This window comes from Gossypium arboreum, chromosome 3 (genome assembly GCF_025698485.1).
Source record: "Gossypium arboreum isolate Shixiya-1 chromosome 3, ASM2569848v2, whole genome shotgun sequence".
Taxonomy (NCBI): Eukaryota; Viridiplantae; Streptophyta; class Magnoliopsida; order Malvales; family Malvaceae; genus Gossypium; species Gossypium arboreum.
Window position 1 is genome coordinate 7,974,073 of NC_069072.1, and position 21,564 is coordinate 7,995,636.

Sequence of the window (21,564 nt, forward strand, 5' to 3'; positions counted from 1 at the left end):
TGAGGTTGAACCTCTATAATTGATTGTGTTGATTTTTTCTATCCTTTCTCACTCTTAACGAATAGATTTTTTTTATTATCAATTGACCTTTTCTTGGTAAAAACTAGTCCACCAAGATCTTTTAGATATGACTCTACCAAAGCAAAAATAATACAAATGATTTATTTTAGAATCCAAAATAACATTATTATTTATTATGTTTATATTATAACTAATTTATTTACTTTGATTTTCAAATATAAAACAACAATCAATAAGTGTTGGGTGTAGTTGTAAAACATATTGTATTTTTCAAGGAGAAATATAGGTTTAAACCTTAGAGACTACATTGTTGAGAGAAACAGTCACAAACTCCAAACATTATATTTATATTTTAATAGTGATTAATTATATAAAATTGAAATATTTTATTAAAATAATTAAATGTATATAGTCATGTAGAATGTATAGCATTAAAAAATTATATAAATTGCAGTGAATTGAGTTAATGTAATGTGAGTGAAAGAAAGATGGTGTAAAAATATTTTATAAAAATAAGTACTTTGTTAAAGAAAAGTGAGTAACTTCATAGATTTTAAGTAGTTTTTCTTAATATATATGTATTTCATATTTGAAGTTTTTGTAGATGTGTTTTGGGTATTCTTTTATCATTTCGTTTAATAGGAATAGTTTGTTTACTTCTATTAATTGTTTTAGAATACTTTTTTCTTGAATATCATTGAAAAAGTTTGAATTGCCTAGTATTCTATCAATTAGTAATTCAAGATGTCAGACTTATTTTTATAAATGGTAAAGTATACAAATGGTCATCCAATTATACTCAAGTTCCTATTTCAGTTATTCAACTTAAAAAAAAAAATTCAATTTAGACACTAACATTTGAATTCGTTCTTGTTTTATTCACTGCCGTTAAATTAATAATAAAAACCTTTTTCTAATTGATATAATAGCATGTTTAGTTTTCAATACTTATATATTCTATCAATTTAAATTATAAATTAAAAACATTACTTTAAAAAAATTGATTGTTAATCAATAATTATATAAGAAAAATCTAACTCCTCAATCAATGATTAGGAAGTGGCAGAAAAAATTCAATGAAAACCTGAGTTGATAGTTGCCATTATCTTCTTTTTCTTTTCTTTTTTTAAAAAAATTCTTAATTTGTCCAAAAGCTGCCGGTTTTGTTCAAATTATGAGTATTATTAAATTAGTGATGTCCTATGCAAATAGTATTATTGTCTTTTACTAATTTATGAAAAATTACATACAAAATTATTAACACGAAAAGAATATAAATATCATATAAATATATTATTTTTCTTTGAATTCAATCACTATTAGAAAAATATAAATACAAAATAAATTTAAATACAATATAATTTGAACACACGAATTATTCTCTACATATAATGTCTTTGATAACCTATGCAACATGCATTAAAAAACGCATCAGAATCTAAATAAAACAAATTATTAACAAGTAACAATTAGTACAAACATAAACATGGTAAAAAAAAAAAACATGAATCCAATAACTCTTTTTTGTTTTTGTTTTTTTCTTTTTGCCATGTCTCTTCGTGTTAGCTTTTCTTCGTTTTATTTTTTATTTTTGGTCAAAAATTATTGTGATATTCAATATATGTTATATATTTACATGAAGGTTCCTATACTGAGTCACGTTATATTTTATCCTCTCTATTTAAAAATAAATGAATTAATCTTTGTAAAAGAGTAAATTGATTTTTTTGTTAAAAATTTTATCATTTTGTATTGTTAAAAATCAATGTGGTGATTTAAATAACCATACAATAACAAATGGTATAGGGACATGTTCTTAATAGTAAAATAGATGGAATTTTTAAGATAATGATAAATTTACTCTTTAACCTAGTGTACATGAACTAATTTATCCATTTTTAATAGAGGGTAAAGTTCAATCCGACTCTTAATAGAGGAGCTTTCATGATATATTTACTAAATTTATTCATATATATTATTTTTTGTGTCATTTTATATTAAACATTTACATTATTTTATTATTTTTTAATCTTTTAAGCTGGTTACAAATTAGCAATTCAAATATGATAGGATACATATAGCATATAGTGCGGACATTTATCTAACAAATATAATATGATAGCCATTTAAAACGAAGAAATTGGCATAAATATAATTATATATGTATAAAAAAGAGTCATTTAGTAAGAATAAATTGGGTATGTGCTAAAATAGGGCGGGACTCGATGACCTTAAATTTGTAAATGCAATTTAATGAAACAATAAACGAGTCATTGACGAGGCTTGGGACCTTAAATTTGTTCACGCAAAAATTGAGATATTGGAACTTAATTTGGAAAAGATAGAAAGTTGGGATCATGGGACTTGGGTGACAAAATTTTATTTTTTTGGCGTGAACAAAAAGAAGCTCTCACATAGGGCGTTTCTAAATTTATTTTAATTTAAATTTCATAATGCCTTAATTCTCTGCTAATATATTTTATTTAATTATAATTGTTTTGGATATGTATTGTAATTATCCTTTATAAATTAATTCAATACAAAAATATATATATTTATATACATATTTTTGAAGGGTGAAATCATGTATACATATATCAACATTATTAGTTAAGAGATTTTATGCGTCTATATATATACAATATTAGAGAGGATAGAGTTATATGATTTGAATTAAGTATTAAATAAGTGTTCGATAAATTTTTAATCATTATTTTATACAAATTAAAACATTAATTAATGTTCTATTCTCATATACCCGTAGTCATATAGTTATAATATCTTTTTTAAGAGTCATATAATTATAATGTTATTTATTAAAAATTACTTATTTTATGTTTTGGTAAAAACAGCATCTTTCATAGAAAGTCATTTAATCAAATCATAACCTCAGAAGCAAATGCAAATGCTTCATCTTCATGGAAACGAAACATAGAAAACCCGATGGCGAGGAAAATATTATCTCAATGAAAAATTGATAGTCATTTTTTAACCTATCTTTGACAAACTTAACATTATATATATAATTTAACAAATAATCATAAAGTGAAACTAGACGTTAAAAAAACAAGTTAATAACCTCTTGACTAATCTTCGCTCGGTAAAGCGGAAAAAAATATTGGAAAAATGAAAATTGAAGGGTAAAATATAAAAGATATAATATATATATATATATATATATATATATTTACATAGTTGTGCTTTGGTAGGAATTATAGGAAAATTGAATAACTAATACTTCGCTTAGTAAAGCGGAAAAATTACTGGAAAGATGAAAAATTTTAGGAGTAGAAATATAGAAAGAAAATGTAATTTTATTTACATAGTTGTGATTTGGTAGGAATGATAAAATATTTTAAGTAAAGAAAATGTAATTTTAAAAAATAATAATTTTGAACCATCATACATCTTTTCTCCTTTTCTCTCATCCTATTATTCTAATTTGGAGAGACTAATTTTATGCATTAAATGGAAAGTTCATTTTCTTTCTATTTTCCCACTCCTCATTCTATCCTTTTATTTTTCCACTCAACTAAACATACCTTAAATGACAAGATTCTTTGTGCTGTGTGGCATGAGAGTGTAAGGTTCAATCCCTACTCATCTCTTCCCCATCCCTCATTTATAAATTAAGAAAAAATCCAGACACATGATAAACAGAAGCGGCAAAATCCACCCCTTCTACTATCATCCTTTCCCTCCCTATGGCATCCTCAAAGAAGTCCAAGTGGTTTAGACAACAATGTTACGCAAGCATTTGATTCAATGGAAACTGCATATTTCCTCTTGCTCAAAAACTTAACTTACTTCTTCTCTCTTAAATCAAAAGAAAAGTGTTGGGATAACTACAAAACTGTCTAGATCTAAGTCCGGTTACTGAAACGAGTGCTAACTTGCAACTTACAATATTGATGATTATCATTCTTGAGGTTGCGACTAGACCAGATAATTTTGAACACGACTTGAATTTATTTACATGATTGACATAAAAAAAATGACATTAATAGTTGCATACACGGGTTGCTTGATCTAGTTGCGCCATATAAAATCTTAATGCAAGCTTAGCTATTGCAAAAAGCATATGAAAGGTGTCAAAACCATCCTTTGATTTTAAAAAAATTTAAATTTAATAAAAAAAGAGGGAATCGACTTTGGGAAAACCAATGCGTGGAGCCGCCACCGATCTTTTTGTTTTGGTGTGATCGGATCACCTAAGAATTTGGTTATTTTAATAAAACATTTTTGGTTTACTAAAACAACGATTCTGGTCTACGAAAATATGAGAAAACGGGCTCGGGAGTCGATTACGTATGAGGAAGGATTAGCACCCTCACTACGCCCAAAATTGGTACCAAGTCGATTAAATACTGCCCTTATGTCTAAAATTAAAAATGTTTTTGGAATGTGGTTCTTTTTTAATAACATTTGAATAACCTGAGTTGGTTGCCAAAAATCTTCTTATTTCGACGTCCGAAAATTTATAATTTGAAAATACAAAAGGGTGTTCAACTATTTAGTCCAACAGAAAACCGAAACCAGCACAATAGAGTATGATTCCTCGAATTTCCAAACATTGACCATTGCCTTAACTTAGAAAATACGTGTGAAATTTCGAAGAGATATTCAATTATTTAAGACAAATGAAAAAGCGCAACCCAGCACGATAGGGCACGATTCTCAAATCGCCAAACGTTGAACATCGTTTTCGTTTTTAAGTATTTTTTTTTATAAACATGAGTGAGAATATAAAAGAATATTCGATCGTTTTGAACAAACGAGAAATCACAACCCAGCACGATAGGGCATGATTCTCGAATTGTCAAATGCCGAATGTTGCCTTCGTTTTAAATAATTTATAGAAGATATGAATGAAATTCTAAAGGGATACTCGATTACTTGAGCAAACGCGAAATTGCAACCCAACACGTTAGGGCACGATTCATGAATTGCCAAACATCGAATCTCGTCTTCGTTTTGAAGAATTTTGAATGAATAATCATAAAACTAGCTTAAAGCGTCTTAATGCGTTTTGAAATAGGACAAAATTGGTCATAAAGATTTGAATTTTATAAAACCACATTTCATAAACCAAAAGGAAAATGATGATAGAGGATAATGTGCACACATAAGACACAATCAATTAGCGAACTAAAAATTAAATACAATTAACCAAAAAAAATATAATCCGATTACAATCATGCATAGGAAATAATTGATATCGTAATACAATGACGAAAATGATAATGTAACAATTCAACACAATCAAAACAATACATACAATAACATGCCACAAAATAAAATGATGCACAAATCAAAAAAGATATATATATGAAACAAAATGGAATTAGAAACCAACATAAGACATTTTCAACATAATGATAAATTAGTAATCATATAATACGTATATAAGTTGACAAATTTGCATAAAAACTTAGAATACATATTTATTGAAATAGTTATTATAAAATACAAAGTTCAAATCAAATTATACATGAAACATTTAAAACACCAACTCATTTAAAATTGATAATTCACATGATAACTTAAGTAATGTATTAAATATGAAGGAATGAAAATAATATACAAAATAAATTTATGAGACATGTATATACAAGTAAAATTGGGTATAATTATTTTAAAAAGTGAAATTAGTAAGGTATGAAAGAAACGAAGTTAATATATAAGTTATATAAGTAACAAAATATATATAAAAAAATATATAATACATAAGGATAATATGAGAGTGTATACAATAAATAAATTATAAGATTTAAAATAGGGTTCTTAAAAGAAATATATTATATATATAAATAACTTTGAAAGAGGATACATACATAGAAAAATATTTACATAAAGTTATATGAAAATAATAACATGTACCATAGTGAAAATAATTTAACATGGATTATATACATGTGAAGAAATGTTAGAAATAATTGTATGTCAAAATATTGTTTAATTAAAACAAGATTAACTTAATTTTATTATAAATTATATATAATATAAAATTTAAAAACACAATTATATAAGATATATATTTTTCTGTTAAAAAAACTATATGTATAAAAGCATGGCTTTAATAATGTGTATAGGTCAAAGAATCAAGTATGTACTTAATAATAATTTAAACAACACATAAAGTAGGTGGATTTCCTTTAAATAACAAAAAGAATATATACATTAAAATAAGTTAATAGATTCAAAAGAAATTATAAAATAAGATAAAATTAAAAGTATACATAAACTAAAATAAATTTTATTACAAATTATACATACCAATTATTAAAATAATAGAATAAATAAAAGGATCATTATAATGTTTTTTTTTTTAAAACGAAATTCAATTACCCAAAGCAACAAAATATCACAATCAATACTCTAGCATGTAAAAGAAATTTTATGTGCAGTAAATAAAATAATGAGGATAAGACTTAATTGAAATAAAGTTAAAACAGGAGAAACAATTTACAAATAAGTAATTGCAAAATAGAGTCAATGTGTTATGCGCACAAATATGCGGGGACTGGGATTGTAAATATCTCGCGCCCATAATAATAAACTGGATCGTGGATCAAAGTGAAGCAACGCATGAATTAGCGAGCTAAATTTTAAAACATAAGGGAGGGAAATTGGGGCGCAAATTGAAGGCTGTGCACAAGGGAAGGATTCAGCGCGCAATTTCCCCATTCACACAACATGGTGCAGATCCATTTTACTATTCGGGCCCACGCGCGGACCTTTATGGTCATGGGCAGCACTGTTTTGTATTTCAGACCATTTTAAACCATTTTTCCCTTCCTTTCCTTTCAAATACCCATCCATTTTAACAAAAACCAGCAGCCTTAAAATTAAATTTGCTAGGGTTCCTTTTACAAGCAGCTAGATCTCCATCAAATTTGGTGTCCAGCGGCGCGCAAAACAATTCCCGATTCTGTTGCTGTAAGTACTCGATTATGCCTTGAGGAAATTAGTAAGTATTTTCTTTTTTACTTGAGAAAAAATAAAACTTCAAATCTCATACATTTTTAAAAAACGAAGAAAGTTCATAAAATAGAGATTCAACACCACTTGACCCCTCTCCCCTACTTTTGTATCTTAAAGTATTTGGGATCTCATTGGAGTCGATTTACCTACTAAAAGACGATCTAAACCAAACAAAAAAAAAAAACGAAAGAAAACTTGAGATTACCCTTGCAAATTCTTAATTGCTCCTTTTTTTTTATTTCTGTGCGTGTATATTCTGTGTGCGTCTGTGTTCGTGTTCCCCTTTTCTTTTATTTACTCTCGAAAAAAAAAAGCAAGAAAATAATCACAAAGAGAAAGTCCAGAGATTTGGATCGGAGAAATCACCTTCCAATATTGCTTTTTTTTGTATTGCCTATTGTGTATTCGTTCGTAAAAAAATCCCCGATACACTAATTTTTGAGGCTTTTATAGCCGAATAAATTACAATATATTCTTCTATTTCGTTGTCCTGTTGCCTCCGTTGTCTCTGCTTTTGTTTGGCTTTTGGCTTTGGTTTTGTTTTCTTTTGCAGGTGCGGAGCACGGGGTTGTGTGTTGGCACTCGAGTATGGGTTCAGAGACTGGGGCGACGTGAGGCCGTGCGTTGGCCCTTGGCACGAGGGTATGGGGCGATGGCAGACAGTATGGGCGATTGAACTTGGGGGCTGAGAAGTTTTAGGACTAGTTGGGCTAAGGTTTAGTTTTGGGCTTGGGTATATTGGGCTGTTATATTTGTTTATGGGCCCGGGCTATATTGGGTCTGTACAAAAGGTATAAAAGGAGAAAAAAGGACACATTACCTTGCATTTCCTGGTATTCAAGCTGTAGTGAGAGCAACTGTCCCTGAAAACTATATAAAAGAAAATTTCATCCCACAGTAATACAATTTGAGAAGACAAATTCAAAATAGATAGTTTATGTAATGTAAAGATCTGTTAGAAAAAAAAGAAAAAAAACTTGGATATTCAAAATAGACACCTAGCAGCAATCAAGATAAAAGGAAGCATGTAGACAAGCAAAACGAATCCTGGGGGAGCAACGCTTGAAGAGATGATGCCATAAGAATACTACGAGTTCAAATACCTCATCTCTTGATGAATGTTCAGCTTCAAATTTCACCTTTTCAAAAGGAACAGATGCATTTATGGAAGGATATAACATCCTTATCTCGGTGGCTTGAGGCATACATTGACTACGAGACATTTCACCTTAATAAGATAAAATAAAGGAATCATTTCATATAAACAAAAACTGAAATGATATTTGCATCTAGTGGAAGATGTGAGAAGATATTTACTTTCTCTTCTTTAGTTTACAAGCATAATGCCATACACCACAAATACCAACCTTTGATAACAGGTCCCACGGTAAATCCAGTAGACTGCAGTTTGAAACATACAAGAAACAATGGGTAGTACAAATATTCAGGATGCCGGTTATCAGTAAGTAAAAAATATTCTAAAAGAATAAAGGAATACAAGGATTTCACCTCTTACAGCTAACTGGATCTTTGCCTTTTGACTGCAGAAGTGGTTTCCTGGGCTGATACACCTATTTCATAAGCAACTAGAAAAATCTTCACTATATGATTGTATATTTGTATTCAGCAGGTATGAAGCAGCAAGTCTCAACAGTACCCCTTAATATCTAGGACCATGATCAAGAGAACTGTAACCTTCAGCTTCGTTTTTGTTAAAAAACAACTTTACTCTGCTCATCTTCTTCACCATCACTTTCGGCTGCATTAGTATCCCACTTTTCATTATCTCCATAACTTTTAGCTGCAAGTTCTTTCTCAAGTTCTTCCAACCTCGACATTATACGAGCATATTCATCATCCTCAGGTGCACCCATTAATTTGTTTTCTTCAGAAAAAGTAGGACATCCTTGCTCCAAATGACCTGAAAAGGGAAAAAATAAATTAATTTCAATCCTCAACTCCAGAAAAGTAATCAATAACCTATTTAATTAATCCTAATCAATTAGGAAAAGAAAACTAACATTCATCAGATGAGTAGGCTGCATGATGAGGAACACCTTGGCAATAAAAGATCTAACAGTATAGGAACAAGTAATGCAACATGTTGGGCAAGCAACTGGCGCTGCAATTAGGTTAGTATGAAGTATCAACTTAGAATCAAGCAGCTGGCATATCATCTTCGCTAAATTAAACAGACTCCAAAGTTTCAATATGATGCAAGTAATATGAAAAAGAAAAGGAGAAGGAACCTCTGCCTAATTGAGACACCAGTTCGGTGGTATTTTCCTCTTCATCCTCTTCTCTGAGCTCCACCAGGCCTTCCTGAAACAATAAAATGAAAGTAATCAGTAAATACTAGGTACAAAAGAAATCAGAGTAATGCTTATTCAACGAATTAACAAACAAAAAATAAGGCGATTGGGAAACTTAATGCTGCTTCAGAAGCTGTGGAATTAAAAAAAAAAAAAAGGAAGACTCAATCCACTTCAGGTTCCGATGACTTTCCCCTTCTCTTTAGAATTTCACTAGTTTGTTTAGCTGTTCTTTCTACATAGTAGCTTTCTCCCAGTAGAACCTGCAAATTCACATTCTTTTAATGGAAATTCCATGCTTCTTTGACTTTAAATTAAACTCCTAACTTAGCATAAACAATAACGACACCAGAAACTCATTCGTGTGAACCAAACGACCAGGAAAAACCGCCGATTTCACTAACGGAACCTAGAAAAAGATAGCCAAATAACTATTTTGTTTTTAATATTAACCAAACGAATGGATCATGAATCTTCTAGTAAAATAGATTAACAGTAAAATTTATATGCTGAGTGCTAACCATTGTATCGTGGTGAAGTTCGTCGGGGAGTTTTTGAACGAGGTTGATAAGGGCGGTATATCGGTAATCGGTTCTATCAATTGGTTCATTTCAACTATGCTTCTCTGAAAGCTCCTACACTCGCTTCGCCACCTTCTGCTCTCCCTGCGCCGGCAAAATCGACGACAAAGACGTCACCTTTCCTTTCGCATCCGTTTTTCCATTTTTATTTTCGGGATAAACTACACCCAAGTTACTAAACTATTAGTAATTTACATTTTGGTCACTTAACTTTTTAAAGTTACAAAATGATCACCGAATTATTCAAAAGTTTTTATTTTAAGTCACTGAACTGTTAAAATCGTTGTTGTATGGCATTCTCTGTTCGCATTGCCTACACCAATCAAAAGCTCTCATTTGCCTTCTCTTTACAGTTCAGATTTTTTCATGAAACAACTTTGAACATCCTGAATCTCCGAACCAAAATTCAAATAGCTTTCTTCTTTGATCTTCAACATTGGCTGTTAAATAAACTTATATCTAAGTTATGTTCTTCTATTTGTCTATAGATACTGATCCACTGTATTCGTCAAGTCGTCACTTAGAGCAAGACAAATTTTTTTTTCTTTTAAAAAACTTAACAGCCCAATGACTTAAATGAAAACTATCAAATAGTTCAATGACCGTTTTGTAACATTTTGAAGTTAAGTGATCAAAACATAAACTTACTAAAGTTGAGTGACCTTGGGTGTAGTTTACCTTTATTTTTAATATATCTATTATTAATCTTTGTGTAAATATATCTTTTGGTAACTAAATCTGTTATTAATGTTTAATTTAGTACTTGAGATTTTTGTCTCAATTCGATATTCGAGTTTAGTCTCAAAATTCAATTTGGTATCCATACTAAATGAAATCATTTGTCCCAGTGAATATTAGACAATTGCTCTAGTAAAAATAACATAGATACTAGTATCAAAAAATAAATTCAAGTATTAAATTAAACATTGAAATCAAACTCAAGTGCTTACTTAAGGCAAAAAAAAAAATTTAAGTACCAATTAGAACATTAAAGCCAAATTTGAGTAACAAATTGGAAAAAACTCAAATATCAAATTAAACATTGAAATTGACCTTAAGTACCAAATAATATATTAGCCTTTAATTTGAACATTAAAACCAAACTTAGTGCTAAATTAGAAAAAACAAATATTAAATTGAACATTGAAATTAATCTCAAGTACCAATTAGTATATTAACCTTTATTTTTTTTTATTTTATAAAACATCGTAAAGAGTGAGAATTTTTTTGTACAATGCCTAGATATAAGGGTGTAAATGAGACACTAGTAGTCGTGAGCTACTCGAGTTTGATTTAAAAGAATTTTAACATGGTTCAGTAATTACCGAGCTTTATCAAGCTTGAACAATTCGAGCTATCGATCAAGTTGAATTCGAGCTTAATAATAATGACTCAAAAAGCTTTCGAGTCTTATTAAGCTTTTTATATTTTTATATTATTAAATTATGTTATTACTTTTAATATATATTATTAACATTAAACTTAATTATTGAGTCGAACTCAAATACAAAAATTAATTTTCAAATATAATTTAACTAAAATTCAATTACATCCTTAGCTAAAACTAGAAATACCCTCTTTAACTTTTAAATAAAAATTAATAGTATTTTGAGAACATCATCAACAGCAAAAAGTTAAAACAGTAAAAACTGAGAGTTGAAAAATTGAAGTTGCGTTGCGTGCCTGTGATTTTTTCTTTCTATTTTCTACGTATACGTTTGGGGCTAAGGACTTTCTACAAATAAAATATTTATCAGAAAACGTACAAAGAAAATCGATTATTATGATTGATAATAAAAATATTTTAAAAATATATATTTTGAAATTTCAATTTAAGATTTCAAAATTTCTTATTCTCTTTTATTAAATTAAAATTTAATTAATTTTTCACCACCCAATTTCTTAATTTTGTCAATGAAGTTAAAGTTTGGTAAAAACAATTAAATAGATAGGATACTAATCTAAATTACCTTCCCAATCGTTTTAACGTTGACTGCCTTTTTCATTTAATTTTTTGGTGAATTAACACACAAATTTCTAATTTTTTCGATGTGAACCAACGGTTAGAAGAGTATTAGGTTGGCGGCTAAAAGTATTATTAATTAATAATACTAAAAATATGTATGATATTAAAATTAAAAATTAAATTAAATTATAAATAAAATAAAATTTAAATACATAAATACATTATATTAAGAATATTAAATGAATATAATTATTTATCATAGTGTTGTCATTAATTTCAAGTTGATGTCGATTAATTTGTGATACTATCTCAATCAACAACATTATTGATATATAAAATTGATTAAGGTAATAAAATATACATGACAAAATTAAAATGTATGAAAAAATTAAAATAAAGACTTGGTTGAGTGCTAAGTTTAGAGTTTTTAAAATGTAATTCATATGAGTTTAAATCTCACCATATACATATTTTTTATTTTTTAAATTAAAAATTAAAATATTGTGGAATAATATAAGTTGTTTTAAATATCTAAAAGTATTTTTAATTTTTTAATTTAATAAGTGTTCAATCGATTTGTGACACCAAACTCAAGAGATTTATTAGTAATATAGATTAAATTATGATTTTAATTTAAATAAAAAATTGATGATTTAGTTTAAATTCTATGATGTTTATCTAATTTTTAAATTTATCAACATATAAAATATAAATATTCTCACAATAGTAATTTTACTTTGTTGGAGAAAGGGTTTTTCTGATAATTTCCTAATTATATAATACCAACTTAATATTAAGTAAATGATATATTCCTTTATTTTGGTACATAGAAAAGATTATAATAATAGAAACGAATCATATAATTTAGTTGTTCTCATGTCTAAGCCTCTAACTAATAAAGATTAAGATAACTTTAATACACCAAAGATGGTAAGGACCAAACATCAGTTGACTCTCCCTAATTGGTACGTGATTCTAACTCACTAAAAGAGCGCGTATTGTTACAAACTAAACCTAGATGGCCGAAACTCTTTTTCTCGACTTCTAATTACCAAAACTCAAGCAAACATGTCAACAACAACAAACCACCACTTTGCCAAACCCTTTTAGATTAAAAATTTGTTCATGTATACTTCACGTATTTTCTGAATATATATTTTGTATTAAGTGTGCTGTTTTATTTCTGAAAGTTCTCTCTGGGGTATCTTTTTTGTTGTTTGTTTATATTAAAACCAATATAAGAATTAAATTTATATATACAACACAAGGGAAGGAGAGAGAGAGAGAGAGAGAGAGAGAGAGAGAGAGAGAGAGAATTAGTTTGTTGAGCTCTCATTTTCTACTGTTTGATCTTTGGGTGTTGTTTGTTGGTTCACATAACTCTACTTGAAGCAATCTCTTATTATCTTTCTCCTTAATGTGCAGTGGGTTTGTATCGTTTTCTTGTATCTATCATCTAAATCAGTCTGTAAACATATTTGCTTCCTTCCTGGGAAATTGAAGTTGGATATTTTTATTTTATATTAAGACAAAGCAAATTAGTATTGTTTTTGAAATGGGATGTCGGGGTTTTGATATGATCACCAGGGAATATTTGGATTTTTTGTGGAATTCGAGGAGGAGAAGATTAGGGTTTGTGTTTAGGGTTGTTTTTGGATTGTGGTTTGGTTTTGTTATGTTAAAGCCAGTGGCGGGATTGAGACCGATAAGAGAAAGGGCTCGGTCATGGGGCGATGAGGTTGGTACTTCTTAATTCCCTATGCTTTTTCTTTATTGATGTTAATTATAGTTAAATTTTATTTTATTTTTCTCTTAAGCAAAGATGAAAATTTTGGTTTTGATTCTGGATGCCTAATTCATAGTTCTATAATTGGTTATTGTGCTTCTGAAGTTGTCAAATTTAGAATTTTATTTCAATTTTCCTGAGTTAGTGCTTTAGTCATTGCACTTTGATAGGTTTTGTTTGGTTATTCTTTTGCTGTTGTATAATGAAATGCTGCAAAATGGAAGTGGGCAATGTCAAGTTTGATTTGCAATTTTAACAATCTTGTCCAGAGAACACATGTGGTTGAAACCGAAATTAGATTATCTTGATAGGTAGATTTTCAAAATGGAGAGCTAAATAGCAATCCGGCTTGAAGTTTCCTTAACAGACAGAAAAGAACCATCTTTTTATGTTTTGAAAAATGTCATCAACTTGGTATGAAGCCCCCTCCTTTCTTAGAAAAAAAGATTGTTTACTTTAGCTATATCACTTGGTTATTGAAGAATACGTAGATTGGCTCTATATTTTTTTTGTGTTTTTCACCCCTTGCACTCTTCAGTTTGGGTACTATAAATTTATTGATATTCTTAATGCATCCTGTAGTGGCTATTTGTTAGAAAAGATGAAAGCGAATTGGGTCCATTTCATGCATGGAACATAACAGGAACTTATCGAGGTAAGTAAATTTTGTTGAATTCCATCATATGAATATTAGAGTTGATGCATTAGGAGTAATTTTCTGGATCTTGTTACTTATAGCCGAAGTACCATGCGTTTTTTTGGTTGATTGCTTTATGTTGTTCTGCCAGTATCTTCTCTTGGTTTCCCTACACTTTTGTAATTTTTTCACTTCGGTTGTCCATGATTAGGTGATGAATTTCCTAGAAAATATTGGTAAAAATATATATTTTTTCAGAGGCTCAAGACCTGCACTCCATGAACTCTAAAAATAAAACAGTGATCGAACTTTATTTACTAAAACAGATGCTTGCTTCAGGTCAATTTGTTTTGGATGCAAAGACAGAGTGTATTTGGATGACACATGGATCAGAGATTGTTCTAACCTAGAACAGGTCCTGATATTTAAAATAAAAAAAAAAACAAAAAAAAACACTATTTAGGAAGGAAACTAATGAATTGGCTGGCTTCTAAAAGTACTTCTCTGAGATTTTTAGTTTATTAAGCTAACCACTGTTATTGAATGGATTAAATTCAATCATTTAGTTCATCATGTACATTTATTTGTGTTGACAATTTTATTAATTTGACTGGGAAATTGCAGGCTCTTGGAAGTTCCTGGAGTCTTTGAATAGCTCTTCAAAATTTCCCGATTTCAGGAAATCAGCTGGTGATTCTGTTATTGAATTAGTTAGCACACCTACAAAAATAACCGGTGTACATTATGTTCAGGTAAGGGGGTCTTGATCATATTAGAAATTTGCTCTTATGATTAATTAATATACCTTTCCAGTTTTTTGCTTGTTTTGTGGCCTTGTTAGGACAATTGAACTATGTTTCTAAATGCAATATGTACACACAGATATGTTTTTTTCTATTTTGCCTGAAGACATGATAGACTGGTTATGTCATTAAGTTTGATTTTCCTACATCCTCTTTAGTTGTTTGCCTAATCATATTTGTTGCATTTTTGTTGTAAGAACTCTCTTTATAAATAGAATGGCTTCTAGCTACTGTAGGCTGTATCTTACCATTGTTAATTATTTTCTGACTTTGTTTCTTATTCGTGGTTGTATAACAGGGTGTAATTATTTTCCATGATGTGTTTGATAACAAACACAATGTTGGTGGTGCTCAAATAAGGGTAGAGGGTGTATATATATGGCCTTTTAGACAGCTTCGAATGGTAGCTAACAGGTAAATCTGGACAGTATTGATTGCTCATTAAAAGTTCTTTCAGCTTGATTGGACATTTTTTGACTAAGAAATGCATACTAGTTGAATGCCTGCAACTAAAGGGTGCAGATAAAAGGGCATTTGCAATATAGTTGTTAACTCTCTCACTTCCATTTATGTGCTCTTTTAAGATGACATTTTGTGAATCCGGTTTGCTGATTGCATTTCAACTCTTGACATATTCTACTGGCATACTATTGCAGTGGAAAGGAAGGAGAGCTGAGTCAGGAAGAAGATTATATTTTGTCTAACCCATACCATTTGGTAATACTTTGTATCTTACTCATTCGTGGTTCACTAGCATTTGATGTTGATTCTATATCATATTGGACTTTGATAATGGGTTCCCTTTCATAATGCCACATATAATGCTGCTAGTTTCTTTCCTGTTTCCAGAAGTATTTCTTTAGAGTAATGGTATTATCTGAATGTCTGGCCAATAGCACAAAACTGTCTACTGCTTACCTTATCTATATAGTTTCAGTTTCAGGTTGGAGCTGTTAAGCTTATGTATTGGATTTGGCTTTTTAACTTAAACAAAGTTGATACCTGGTTAAAAGAGATAATTTCCTTCCGTGTTTCACTTCTGCCTGAGTTTTCTTTGGTGTTGCAAGATTTTGAATTTGTATTTGTGCATTATGGGCTTTTCTTTATAGCAATGTATCTGCAACAGTCTATGATGGATGGCTACGTCCATGAGTTGCTTTTTAGATAATGTTTGAGTTGATGTTGTGTTTTGCAGACTCAGTTTTAGTTGTCCGTTTTCATAAATGTTTGTTTATGGTGATTCTGATTACTAGCTTGCAATGTCTTTGAACAGCTTGGAGTTTTCTCCTCTCAAGTGTTCCAAGAATCTCCACGTGACAAAATATGGAGAAGAAAAAATTGTAAGTTATAACTATGTCACTTGGCTTAAGCTCAAGTTAAGTTTGCAATATAGTGAATGTTGTTTTCTCTTATTGCAGCACCAATTTATGAGATGGAGAAACATTGCAATATAGAAATTGCAGCCCAAATTTCACGCATCTCTTCCAGCCAAAATGGTACTCGAGTTATCTCAACTTCTTATACTCATCTTCTTGTACCATTGCATTCTTCTCTGGTCTATTTATTGACTAGTATTTGTTTGGAAAGATATTCTTTAACTAAAATCTATTGAATTAAGAATTGCGGAAGAAATATTGATTTATTTCTTCATAGACTTAATCGCTAATTTGGCATTGCGAACAATTTGGCTTTCTTGCTGTCTGGATCGAGTCTGGGTATAAGGACCAGTTATGATGTAATTTAAGACAGGTCCATCAGTTTCAGAAAATGGTCTTTTATTTATCCAGCCACCCCCACGAGTCTTCTTTTTTAACAAAAAAAAGAATCTTAAAATGTCATTAGAATGTACATCAACTGGAAGCAGCTTAAAAGAAAGTTCTTGCTGCTGAAAGACCAAGTTAACTTAGCGAGTTAAGTATGGGCCACCTCTCACAGCTACAATTTTTTATGCTGATCTGAAATATCTACTGGGAACAGATTGTACTATCCACTATGACATTTTAGTATTCAAATTTGGAAGTTTTTTGATCTTTTATAGATGGAGATCATGATCGTTATCACATCGAAGGATTGATGGAGAGTCCGACGGTGGATGATGATGGAGATTGCTTCTCACCTTTGCTATTAAATGCAACTTCTGTCAACATTGAAGTCTATTACAACAAAGCAGTCAACTACACCTTAATGGTCACCTTTGTATCCTTAATATGTCATCCCTTTTCATTGTTAATGCAGTCTTGCAGGCCTGTTTTGGCTGGATTCCTTAATTGTTTATTGTTAGGTCTCCTTCCTTCAAGTCCTTCTGTTAATCAGACAAATGGAACATAGCAACACACAATCGGTAAGAATCGAAAGCATATATGTATAAGGCAACAAGCTTATTTTGCATGAATGCTATATTTTGATATAGCATTAATGAGTAGCTTACTTCTTTGTGATTAATAAAGGTAATTTTGTCTCTTATCTATCAGGGAGCTGCAAAAGTTTCAATTTTAACGATTGGTCAACAGGCTATCATGGATGCTTATCTTTGCCTCTTACATCTCACTGCAGGAATACTGGTTGGTGAGTATTAATTAACTGTGCCAAAGAAATGCTAATATTACCTAAGTTATCTGCCATATCTTTGCAGTAATATAAATCTATAAAGAACATAAGGCCTCTCTCACCTTTTCCTTTTCAATTATATCTGCTCCCACAAGCGGTGGTACTCTATTTAGAACCGTAATGGGGATCCAAAACTAGAACTGATAAATTATCTTTGCATTGGCATCGGTTGAGACTATGAGCATTATCTCAATTTGAAAATAATTAGTAGGAATTTCAGACGTTATTCTTTCTATTTGTGGGCAAGTCTTTTCCAGTATTACATGTGAGTAGTTTGATTTGAAAATGCACTTTGAATCTGCCCAGCTCCTGATAGTAGGTTGATGGCTTAACATAGAACAGTGGATCTCTCCTATTAGCTGCTCCTTTTGAAGGTCTATCTCTACTAAGTTCATTTTCTTTTGCTTTATACAGAGTCCTTGTTTAATGCTTTTGCAACTGCGGCATTCTTCAAGTTTGTAGTCTTCTCCATTTTTGAGATGAGGTACCTTCTTGCAATATGGAAGGCAAGTAGACCGATGAATAACGGTGAAGGTTGGGAGACAATGAGGCGTGAGCTTTCAGTTCTATATAGCCGTTTCTGTAAGTGCCCGAAAAGTTTTTACACTTGCGGATAGAAATTTAATATATATGGTTTGCCAAAAGTGATGCATAGAGTATACACAAATACTAACTGTCTCTCTCTTGCATAAACTTGCTTGGCCACCATTCACATACATTAGTTTTGTCTCTATTGACTGCTGGTAAAGATCAAGTCTAATTAGCAAAGCTTTAAATTTATGATTCGATTTTCCTAAATATTGCTTCTTTGCCTTGTTACCTAGTCTAATCCTGATGGTGTACCCAGTTAGTTGATGCTCCTATAGAATCCTTTATTCAGACACCATATTCTATCAATAGGATATGCCCAGAAAAAAAATTATGTGTCCATCTTGCTCTCCTTTGCATCTTTGTTTAAAAACAAAACACTGTAAATCAATAGGAAGCTGAGTGATAGCAAAAGCCAAAAGGTGGTTTCACTAAAAAACTAATATCCATATAAATCAATATAAATCATCTTTACTATAATAGAGCGAGTTTTAGCTCAGTCTCTCCACAAGAATAACTTGACACATTTGATTCCTATGCGGAAAGCTGTAAGTTTCTGAGAGGAACTAAAAAAGTGTTGTGGAAGTCATAAGGACTGCTTTTCTGACATAGAAAATGATGCTAGAAACCTAAAGTGGATTTTAAGTGTCATACTTGTTGGAGACGAAGCGTGAGAAATGATCAAGGGAGTGTAAATGTTCCCTGTTTGTTCTGAACAGCCTTTGTTGTTAGCTGCTCAATGTGCTTCTTACTTTTTCAATGATGCTATAGCCTTTTGATCGCTTTTGGAATCAAATACTTTCTTAGATTATGAACTTCATGTCAAGTTGATGGCTTAATATGATCTGACTAGTACAAATATTTGCAGATGGGATCCTTTTAGGAGGCATTTTGGTCATGTACGAGTTTCATAATTTTTTGCGGCCTATACTTCTCCTTTTGTACTCATTTTGGATACCTCAAATAATCACCAACGTCATTCGTGATTCAAGAAAACCTTTGCATCCTCATTACATCTTAGGCATGACTATTACTCGGCTAGCAATCCCATTATATATATTTGGATGCCCTCACAATTTTATGCGAATTGAGCCTGACAAGAGCTGGTGCATCTGTTTGGTTGTATTCATTGGACTTCAAGCATCCATTCTTCTTCTTCAGCACTATCTTGGATCTCGATGGTTTATTCCTCGTCAGGTCAGATGTGGTTCTGTTATTCTCTTCATGTATTGCCTTTTTATTTTCATTTCTCTCACTCTTTGTGATAACTTGTTAAACTGATTTAAATGCATGTATGTTGCCTCTAACACTACTTGACTGAAAACACCTTGGCGAATTTCATAGGCCAGGGCTTGTTGCAGTCAATCAGGACTGTTATAATGGAAGTCTTCTTGTGGTTAGTGGTGAACGTTCAGTTTTTTTACGATTGGTTCAGTAGCTTTTTTCACACTTAACTGACAATCTCCAACGTTAACATAACTGACCGACCAACATAGGCGTAACCAACTTATTTTTTATTTATATAAAAAATACATTTAGATTAGATATTACATTTTGTTATTATATATTATAAGTATATTTAAAAATAAATAAAAAATAATATGTACCAAACCAGTTAATTCAGTCAAATTTTAATAACCAATATAAAGTCGACTTAACTGAGACCATGACCGACTAAACAAATAAAACTGACTTAACCGACATGACTTATCCGAATGGGTACGTTAAGTCTGTTATAACCGAATTTTGCTGACCCCTCGTGGTTAACAAATTCATTTTTTTTGTACTCCCTTTGTCCAATAGGGGAACCTTTTTCTTACTCCTTATTTGTGGAACTCTTATTACTGCCAGACTGGTCCTTTCTAATTCAGTGAATTGTGTTTTGTTTGTTTTCTAAAATTTGCTTGTTTAAGTGAAATGTGCTTTGATCCGCAGGCAAATTTAGATGTTCATTATCGTAAGTGCACTAGGATTTAGCCAAAGCTTCCAAAGACATGTTATGATGATGCTACTTTGAAATTTCTGTTTGCAGATACTACCTGAGAAATATAGCTACTATAGAAGATTTGATCCAGAAGCAAATCATGCCATAGACTGTGTCATTTGTATGACTTCCATTGATCTCACACAACGTTCAAGAGATTGCATGGTATACTGTTGAGATTTTTTATCTTTAATTGGTGGGGCTCTTCAAGGTCATTTTCTTGAATTGTGAACTTGATTTTAAACTGCATTTCTCTAACAGGTAACACCATGCGATCATTTCTTTCATTCGGGTTGTTTGCAAAGATGGATGGACATAAAGATGGAATGCCCAACTTGCCGCCGGTCGTTACCAACAGCTTAAAGAAAATTTTCCACTTCATCGTTGTGGTAATGACTCAATTCCAAACTTGAATGACATATTTTCAACCTGAGCAGTTTTATATATTTTATTTCAGGATATCTTTCCAAGATATCTTTACATGTTTTTTTTTTGGTAAGTTTTACATTTGTTTATCCCTTGATTGTTTCAACCTGAGCAGTTTTATATATTTTATTTCAGGTCGAGAAGAGATTCCAGTGCCAACTTTTTGCCTGGTTCCATTTTCAGAGATACAGCATAAACAAAATTAAAATTGTCACTACTGACACTGTAACAGCCTTGTAGGCAACATTCTTGTGTATTCATTGTATAATTGTATAAATTTCAATACACTCGATATTTCATACCAATTACCAAGTACTAATTGTGTTATCAAAAAGGAGGGAAAAAAGTGCAAATTGTTTTAGATTACATCCATGGCTCCAATGTTTTGTACTAACTTTTGTCAAAGATAAATAGGAAGTCCATTACAGAAACATCCCAAAGTATTGATTTCCTAGCTGCCAATTGCTGAGCCTTCCTTGTGTAGGTATTTCTACTGCTTGAATCAAGGTATTAATTCTTTCCGATAGACTCCGCCGCCCCCTCATCCCTTGCTAGCAACAATCAATTGAGTGAAACCATGTTTTACTCCATTAAATAAAAAGTATCTGTATGTGGTGGATCACTCGTCCTTTTTATAATTTTTATTATATTATTTATATTTGTTTAATAAGTTCTTTACATGAGAGGTTCTACTATGGTTTTTTTTTTGTGATAAACATAAAACTTAAAAAATTACAAAAAAACTATTGAGGGAATGTAGCAATAATATGCTTATCCTTATCAATAAGACTACTAGCCCATTTTGGAGGGATATTAAACACTTGTATGTTAGTTTTTCCAATTAAGGCTTGCTTAGTTAGATAATCTGC

General features: G+C 30.7%; 2 protein-coding genes and 1 long non-coding RNA gene across 4 annotated transcripts; 2 read left to right on the top strand and 1 right to left on the bottom strand.

Moving 5' to 3' along the window:
* Positions 1-6,605: 6,605 nt before the first annotated feature.
* Positions 6,606-7,934, top strand: LOC128290248 (uncharacterized). The gene is made up of 2 exons (XR_008279924.1): positions 6,606-6,991; positions 7,559-7,934. It is a non-coding gene; the product is annotated as an uncharacterized LOC128290248 (long non-coding RNA).
* A 300-nt stretch (positions 7,935-8,234) lies between these two features.
* LOC108455647 (uncharacterized) lies at positions 8,235-10,050 on the bottom strand. Its single transcript, XM_053026227.1, has 6 exons — positions 9,839-10,050; positions 9,491-9,580; positions 9,274-9,327; positions 9,027-9,078; positions 8,515-8,926; positions 8,235-8,406 (listed from the first exon to the last, which is right to left on the bottom strand). The coding sequence occupies exons 1-5, from the start codon at positions 9,839-9,841 to the stop codon at positions 8,718-8,720; spliced, it is 408 nt and encodes a 135-aa protein (XP_052882187.1). The 5' UTR covers positions 9,842-10,050; the 3' UTR covers positions 8,235-8,406; positions 8,515-8,717.
* Positions 10,051-12,866: 2,816 nt separating this feature from the next.
* LOC108457459 (transmembrane E3 ubiquitin-protein ligase FLY2-like) lies at positions 12,867-21,126 on the top strand. Of its 2 annotated transcripts, XM_053025491.1 has the most exons (16): positions 12,867-13,292; positions 13,452-13,602; positions 14,233-14,305; positions 14,912-15,039; positions 15,389-15,504; positions 15,747-15,807; positions 16,364-16,430; positions 16,509-16,586; positions 17,129-17,286; positions 17,372-17,431; positions 17,562-17,655; positions 18,112-18,279; positions 19,154-19,482; positions 20,318-20,434; positions 20,531-20,658; positions 20,831-21,126. In XM_053025491.1, exons 1-15 carry the CDS (start codon positions 13,282-13,284, stop codon positions 20,630-20,632), a joined length of 1,713 nt encoding a protein of 570 aa, XP_052881451.1. In that variant the 5' UTR covers positions 12,867-13,281; the 3' UTR covers positions 20,633-20,658; positions 20,831-21,126. The 2 variants fall into 2 exon arrangements, with proteins under 2 accessions (XP_052881451.1, XP_017612027.1); XM_017756538.2 differs by having other exon boundaries at positions 12,869-13,602.
* Positions 21,127-21,564: the final 438 nt, after the last annotated feature.